General features: G+C 42.1%; 1 protein-coding gene across 1 annotated transcript; it reads right to left on the bottom strand.

The window, feature by feature from the left end:
- Positions 1-226: 226 nt before the first annotated feature.
- LOC145126956 (uncharacterized) lies at positions 227-1,192 on the bottom strand. Its single transcript, XM_079062220.1, has one exon. The coding sequence runs from the start codon at positions 1,190-1,192 to the stop codon at positions 227-229; it is 966 nt and encodes a 321-aa protein (XP_078918346.1).
- Between the last annotated feature and the right edge of the window lie 6,894 nt (positions 1,193-8,086).

The following is an 8,086-nucleotide window of genomic DNA, read 5'->3' as shown; positions in this document are numbered from 1 at the left end:
CTCTTTCATCAGGCCACATCAGATAATACTATGTATATAAAATGACTATTTTATATCTTAAACAACTAGGATATGCAACTTCCTTATATTAGCTTCATGAAGCTACAAATGCCTACTCCTTTATTGTCCTGAGAGTCACTTGAAATGCTCGCGTCTGTGGGTTTGATGGCACGTTCAATATGGCAGTTTCTTTCTTTCTTAGGCAGTTGTTCCTGAAATACCCTGCTTATCCACACTTGTAGCATATGCTTTGGGTACAGTTGCTAGAGTGGTAACCAATCTTTCTACAGCCGAAGCAGGTTACCTCTTCTTTGCATTGTCCATAATGTTTCATTCTACATTTTTCGCACCATTTCACCTCGTTGTTGTCCCTAGGCTTCTTGTCGTTGGGGGTAGGTTTTGGAAACCTACACTTTTTTTTGGATTCTGAGGAGCCTTCATTCATCCTCTTTTCTCCAACTTCAGCTTGGGTGGTGGCTCTTACTTTGATCATGTCTTCAAGAGATTTGGCAACTCGGATGGATGCTTCCAGTGTAGTCGCTAATTTCACCATTGGACCGAAATCCATTGGTAGTCCATTAGCAAATCTTTCTACCTTGGAGGGTTTGGTGTGAACCAGATGAGAAACTAACTTTATTTTCTTAGTAAAGGTTGTGGTGTACTCACTAACGCTCATGTCTCCTTTCTTCAGATTCTGGAATTCCTTGCTCATTTCTGACATGTCTCTTTCTAAGCAGTATCCCCTTTTTAACTGCACAAGGAAGTCTTTCCATGACATCTTCCTTGATTCTCCCTTAGGCATAATGTTGACCAATCGTTTCCACCAGATTAACACACTAGTCTGTAGTTTTCTGGTGGCGAAGATTGTCTTCCATATGTTACTCAATTTGCAGCTCTCAAACGCCACCTCCATTTCATAAATCCAATCCATAACTACCACCGGCATTGGCTTCCTAGAAAAGTTTGGTGGTTGGGATGCCATGAAGTATTCATACTTGCATCCATCTCTATCAACCTCTTCTATGGTATTGTCCATACTACTCCTTTGTGGTTTACCATGTCTAACGATTCTGTTATAATTTCCTTCTTTTGAACGTTCCTCATTCAACTTAGATTGCACAATTAGTGCAATAAGTTTATCCCTATTCTCCTGAAGTATTTTCCTTGTCTCCTCTATTTTTCGGTCTAGCATAGCTTACATCATTGCCTGAACTCCTACCATTGTGATAGGTTCGGATGCAGGTGCAACGAATGGTGCATGACCAATCACATGCTTTGGCTCAGGCTGTCGACTTCCATTGACAATTCCTAGTCTGTTATGGGTCCTCACCATGACGTTCTGTAGACCATAACAATCGTTTAGGGTACTGGAATCCCGAGTATATTATGATAGAGAAGATTTTAGTTATGTTTAGACACATAATCTTCCTTATCACTCTGAAAAGTTATATGCCAGTTCTAATATCGTAATTAAACGTTTAGAAGCCGGAACACATAAAATTTCCTAATCAAGGTCGACAACATACCTTAGATCTAATCAAGTAATAGCGATTTAGGCAACCTAAAGCATGCTATAAATCATTTAACACATAATAGCAAATGAGGCATCCTATCCTAAAGTAATCTAGTGTTAGTCTCTATTCAAGTACGCTACTTAAGAAAATTGACACACACCTTATGATCATTTCTTAGAATTCTAAGTTGAAGTCTAGAAATCCTAAAATATTCCTAGTTTGATTAAACAAATGCTCTAATACCAACTGTGACATACTCAATTTTCATGAACCGAAAAGACCTTTTATTTATGGTTATTTTAAAAACAAAGTATTCTTTTGACACCAGAATTTGTCCCGTAAAAAGTATTTATGAAGAAATGTTTTTCATTGATTATTAAAACTTAGGATGTCATAACTAATACAAGAAACATAAGCATAAACGTAATCATTACTGGCCTTACAACATCTTATGGCCTGCATTTCCTTGAATCTCTCATCATTTCCAAACATCAAATACATTCGTATCGATACCTGTGATTCAAAGAAACTGAGTGGGTTAGTTTGGGAAACCTGGTGAGTACATAGGTTTTCAACCCTCAATAATATAATTAATATGTTTAATTATCAAGTTGTAACATCCCGTTTGCAATTAAATAAATAATAATCTCTAAAACCACGAGATGTAAATTTAATTATTATTATATATATATATATATATATATATATATATATATATATATATATATATATATATATATATATATTATTGTAGCCAAAATAAATAATAGTTAGCGGGGTGTTGGTTTCGGGGAGCCAAATGACATAATTTGGACTTTCGAGGGTTAAAGTGTAATTTCGGGATTTATTTTGTAAATATTTTCAGAAGTCAGGGGCTGATTGGTAGTTATTGGACTTAGATTGAAAGGATTCTGGGAATGTTGAGGGTTAAATGGTAACTTCTCGGACTTGAATTGTAATGAATTATTAAAGATGGGGATTATTTGGTAAATAATGGATTGAAGTTGAAAAAGAATTTGGAGGAAGGGGCTGAAAGTGGATTATGGACAAAGATTTTATGTCGTCGGGTATAAAACCGTCACCCTTATGTAACCTACATATATATATATATATATATATATATATATATATATATTATTGTGTGAACCCTAACCCTAATATGATGCAACAACTGCCACCTTATACCCCATCCTTCATCCGCCACCTCCTAGCCACCATTGAAGCTGGAAAACCACCAGTCAATACCACCGCCGCTGCTGCCGACGTACGCTGAGACCGACGAGCCAACGTCGTGGCAGTGAGAAGTCGGAAGGGCAGAGCTCGTAGTCGCCGTCCCAGTTGAAGACAGAGCCGCCGACGAACGACCACCGTTTGTTACTGCCGCTGCTGGACTGTTCCGAAGAGATCGTGGAAGCTCTAATCGCTTCCTCTTCTATGTTGTTTCAGCTCTTGCCGATGTCCGTCGCCGCCGGTGCCGCCTGTGCAATTCTTTTTCTGCTCCGGTCAACATCCGCCATCCCAAGGGAGGCTGTTGTGTGTGTGTTTCAGCCCTTGTGTCGCAAGTATGTGTGTGTTTTGGGTTGCTGATCGTAATGTGGGTGCTCGCTGGACCATGGCCACCAACCATGGTGGTTTCCGCCGCTAACCACTGTTGTTGCCGCCATCTCAAGCTACTATCGTCGCCATACGCCACCAGGTGGGTGGTTGTATCATATTCCAGACAAAGATGTGTCATGTGTACCGTTGCTTGGCCGGACTTCACGAGAAAAAGCCATCACCACCACCATGAGGTGGTGGCTGTCGCCTCCGACCACCGCTTGCCGCCACAACGGTGGCTGAGTGTGTGTGTGTGTGTGTTATTTTGGGTGTGTGTTCGTTGTATATTATGTTTTACAATTGTATTTTGGCCGGAATAATTAAGCAAATCTGTCACCACCACCGTGAGGTGGTGACCGCCGCCGTGAGCTGCCGTTGACCACCACTACCCGAGGTGTTAGTGGGTGGTTCCCGACTCATTCAACCCTATTTGACCTAATGAAGCCCTAATTTACCTAAAAATCTAATCATTTGACTAATGGGCACGCGATTGGGTTGGAAACCCTAATTAGGGTTTAGAAAACCCTAATTTTCGATTTGCTGGTTTGGAATTATCAGACCCGTGTTTTGGGCCAGTGGAATTGAATTATGAATTACACCCGATCGCACCGTATGATTTACCTAGTAGAATGATGGACTTAATGGATTAAGTCCTTAATGGGTTAAGTAAGAACACTTAACCCTACTTGTCATTTTATGTGAAAACCCTAATTTTGCTTGGGCCTCTCTATTGGGTTTGGGTGATTGGGCTATTGATGGGCTATCCAAGAACAAGCATATGAACTAGAATACTTGGATGGGCTTTAGCGTAAGGCCCATGTGAGGGTTTGGGCCCAATTTGGAAAATTGGGCCATAGGTGGGCCATAATTGGGCCTTGATGATTATGAGATATTGGACCATCGGAATGCCAAATGTTTGGACTAGAATAAATGGTTGGGCCTTAAGGTAAGACCATGTAGAGGTTTGGGCCCAATTTGGAAAATTGGGCAATATGTTGGGCCTTGGTTGGTTATTGGGCTTTTAGGCCTTCGGAGCGTGAGTTTGGGCCATGGTTTTGAATCAAGCTGGGTTGGAAGTAAAGTAGCCTTTTACCCCAAGCATGGACTTATGGTTATGTATTGGAACCCAATTGTTAAGTGGGTGATGTTTTGATGTTGACAGTTCGGGAATCTGTTAACTAGCAGCTAGAGTTTTATCCGTGGGACTTCGGCAATGTGAGGTGAGTCTCCTCACCATAACAACGGGTCGAAGACACCAAGGCCGGCCCATTGTGTATTACGTGATATTCTAGTTGATTTTGTGCTATGTGGTATGGTAATTGATTATATGGTATGTGATATGCTAGTTGTCTTTGTGAAACTTGCATGGAAGACCTCGGGGGGGTTCCCAGGGCACTTAGGTGTATGACCTTGGAGGGTTTCCACAAAATCATAGGTAAAGACCTCGGGGGTTCACTAGGCACTAGGATATAAGACCCTGGAGGGTTTGCAGGGCATCCTTATTCAAGAACTTGGGGGGGGGGGTCCCGAGGCATTGGGCTAAGACCATGTGGGGGTTCCCATGGCACCCGAAGTAAGACCCTGGATGGTTTCCACTACATCCTTATCTGTTTGTATGTATGGTTTATATGGTATTTGGGCTAAGACCATGTGGAGGTTCCCATGGCACCCGGAGTAAGACCCTCGAGGGTTTCCAGGGCATCCCTATATGTTTGTATGCATGACTTGTGTAGTTGATACGGTTTATGTGATTATGTGTGTAAGACATTGGAGGGTTTCCACGACATCCTATGCATGACTTATGTTGCTTATATGATTGATATGGCTTATGTGATTGATATGGTTTATGTGGCTGATATAGCTAATATGGATTATCTGGGGTATGCTCTGGGGAACTCACTAAGCTTCGTGCTTACAATTTTGTTATGGTGGGGGGGGGGGGGGTAAAGTAGCCTTTTACCCCAAGCATGGACTTATGGTTATGTATTGGAACACAATTATTAATTGGGTGTTTTTTGATGTTGACAGTTCGAGAATCTGTTAACCAGTAGCTAGAGTTTTATCTGCGGGACTTCGACAGTGTGAGGTGAGCCTCCTCCCCTTACCAGTGGGTCGAAGGCACCAAGGCCGACCCATTATGTATTACATGATATGCTAGTTGATTTTGTCCTATGTGGTATGCTAATTGATTATGTGGTATGTGATATGCTAGTTGTCTTTTTGATACTTGCATGGAAGACCTCGGGGGGTTCCTGGGTCACTTAGGTGTAAGACCTTGGAGGGTTTCCACGACATCCTAGGTAAAGACCTCGGGGGTTCCCGAGACAGTAGGGTATAAGACCTTGGAGGATTTCTAGGGCATCCTTAGTCAAGACCTAGGGGGGTTCCCGAGGCATTGGGCTAAGACCATGTGGGAGTTCCCATGGCACCCGGAGTAAGACCGTGGAGGGTTTCCATGGCATCCCTATATGTTTATATGCATGACTTGTGTAGTTGATACGGTTTATGTGATTATGTGTGTAAGACCTTGGAGGGTTTCCACGGCATCCTATGCATGGATTATGTTCCTTATGTGATTGATATGGCTTATGTTATTGATATGGTTTATGTGGCTGATATAGCTAAAATGGATTATGTGGATTATGTGGGGTATGCTCTGGGGAACTCACTAAGCTTTGTGCTTACAATTTTGTTTATGGGTTCAGGTATCATCGGTTTGGAAAGGAAGGGCCCGACTGTATCGCAACGCACACACCCGCATTTTCCGCAATGTGTGATTTTGGGATGAACTCTGATAAATGTTTTATTTAGCAACGTTTTGAAATGTTTGGATTAAATGATATCTATGTTTTGACTATAATAAAAATGAAATTTTTATCCTTGATTTTTGGGTCGTTACAAGTTGGTATCAGAGCCTTGGTTTGAGGGATTCAGACATAATTTAGGGTGAGTCTGAACTCAAATCGAGGATCTATTAAGTTTTCAAAAAGAAAAATGTTTTCAAGGAAAAAGTTTTCTAAGAAAAGAAAGGGTATGGTGCATGAAATCAGCCGAGCGCAAGTAAGTTTCCCAGAATACCCATATATGTTATCTGTTATGACTAGATTTACGAATCTGAGAATCGCATGCTAGTTAGGGCTAGGAGAGATGCCTTTATATGCTATATGATCTGGTAAACTTGCATGCTAGTGTTGAGTAGTCAGCGATAGATTGGCCTGATATGTGATGCTTGTAGCCTTGGAGATACTTGATGCTATGCTAGAATGAGAATGATTATTGATATTGGTAACTACTAAGTGTATGCTTTGAAAATTGTATACGGTTAGGATCTTATAGCATTAGAATAACTGATTTGGCCTTATTTACTGTTCCTTGTATGGTTGTGGTCCTAGAGTAGAGTCTATTATTCAATAGTCTATTAGATCCTGTTCTGTGTATAATTTGCATGTATAAGGCAGTCGACAATGAGGGTGGATGTGGACAGCATGAGTTGTGGTATGTGGGCCGAATGTTTTATGATAGTTCATGGGTCGGAGATTACCCTAGGGTAAGCCTAGGATGAGATTAGTGACAGGAGTTACCTGTTTGCGAATTGTATGTGTGGATAGAATTGCTTGATTGGAGTATGTTGGTTAGTTTTCCGTTGTCCGAATGCTTCTTGCTTTGTGCTTTGTATGACTCTTAGCAATGTGAGTTAGTACTAACTTAATATGCTAAGTCACATGTAGCACAAACTGGATAATCTCAAAGTGATGGACTTGACCCAATTGCGCAACTCTCGTCTGAGTCCAACCGTTCTAGGGTTGAGACTTTTGCTCGAATGATTATCCGATCTCTGTTGTATGTGGCTATATTCATGAGGTAGCTAGTTGACATTAATGGGAGTTCTTCAGCAGCTGAGGGCAGGGTAAGGTTGGGAACCTAGGAAAACCTAGGATATGTTGAAGAGGGTTGGTAGTATGGTTCAATGAGTACTGGCATAATGGTCTGAAGAAGTGACTTAGAGGATTTGGGAGGATTGCTGAGGAAAGTATGGATAGGTGTGGAAGGTAGTATTGCGCCCATACTACTGAAAGCTCAGGATCCATACTTGCATCGGTGAGAGTCTTGGAGAATCTAAGAAGCTTATAGGAAAGAGAATTATTGGTTGTGGTTTGACCATAGGAATAGCTGCTTTACAAGATGAGGATGAGTACGCATGGGAAGGACCAGGGTTTGGTCCCGGCTCTGGTGGTGAGCCAGTTAGTGGAAGGACTTCCAGGATTTTGAGTTCGCCTTGGATCTCTTGTATCAGGCGACAAAGATTGATTGTGAGATCTCTTGCACTTTCGGTATTGGAGACTATGTCTTGGGGGTAGTTTGTAGCCTGGTTTAGAGCAAAGGTTGCTCCAGCTATTGCAGTTCAGCCGTTGACGATCGAGTTGGTGAGTGTGTCAGGGTGCGAGACCCTGAATGATATGGTCCTAGAGCCAGAGCGCGAGAGATCGATTTGGAATACCTCGAGAAGAGAGGTTCAGGTCATGTGAATTTAGTGGAGGACGTCGGGAAGAGACCCAAGACTTCTGAGCAACGTTTGAGAGGCCAGCAAGGCCAGAGTCAGCGCGATACGTGCAGGAAACTGTATGATGGAGTTATCGCTCCAGGAGTATGGGTTGCTACCAGCGTGGTTGGATAGATCGTGTCAGCAAGTGACATTGCGAGTGGATGCTCGACTTAGGGTGCCCGATTTGATGGATCGGCGGTAAGAATTTGGACAGTTGTGATGAGGCGAGAGTGTTGTAAGTCTGCGGGGTATCCCGTAGCATTTATCGGTCCCTAGGTGGCGGTAAAAATGATGATAATTTATATTTGCCTTCGGACTTCTTCGAGAAAAAGGGTGTCTAGGGAGGTGATTGGTATCATCCGATTGGTTAAGAATACAAGAGTATTCTTCAGTATTTCAGAGCTGAGTGATCATTGTGTTTGGCTAACTCTGG

The sequence above is a fragment of the Lactuca virosa genome, chromosome 7 (genome assembly GCF_052849685.1).
Source record: "Lactuca virosa cultivar CGN04683 chromosome 7, Lactuca_virosa_CGN04683_v6, whole genome shotgun sequence".
Taxonomy (NCBI): domain Eukaryota; kingdom Viridiplantae; phylum Streptophyta; class Magnoliopsida; order Asterales; family Asteraceae; genus Lactuca; species Lactuca virosa.
Note: the sequence above shows the minus strand (reverse complement) of the source record. Positions and strands in the feature narration are given on the sequence as shown.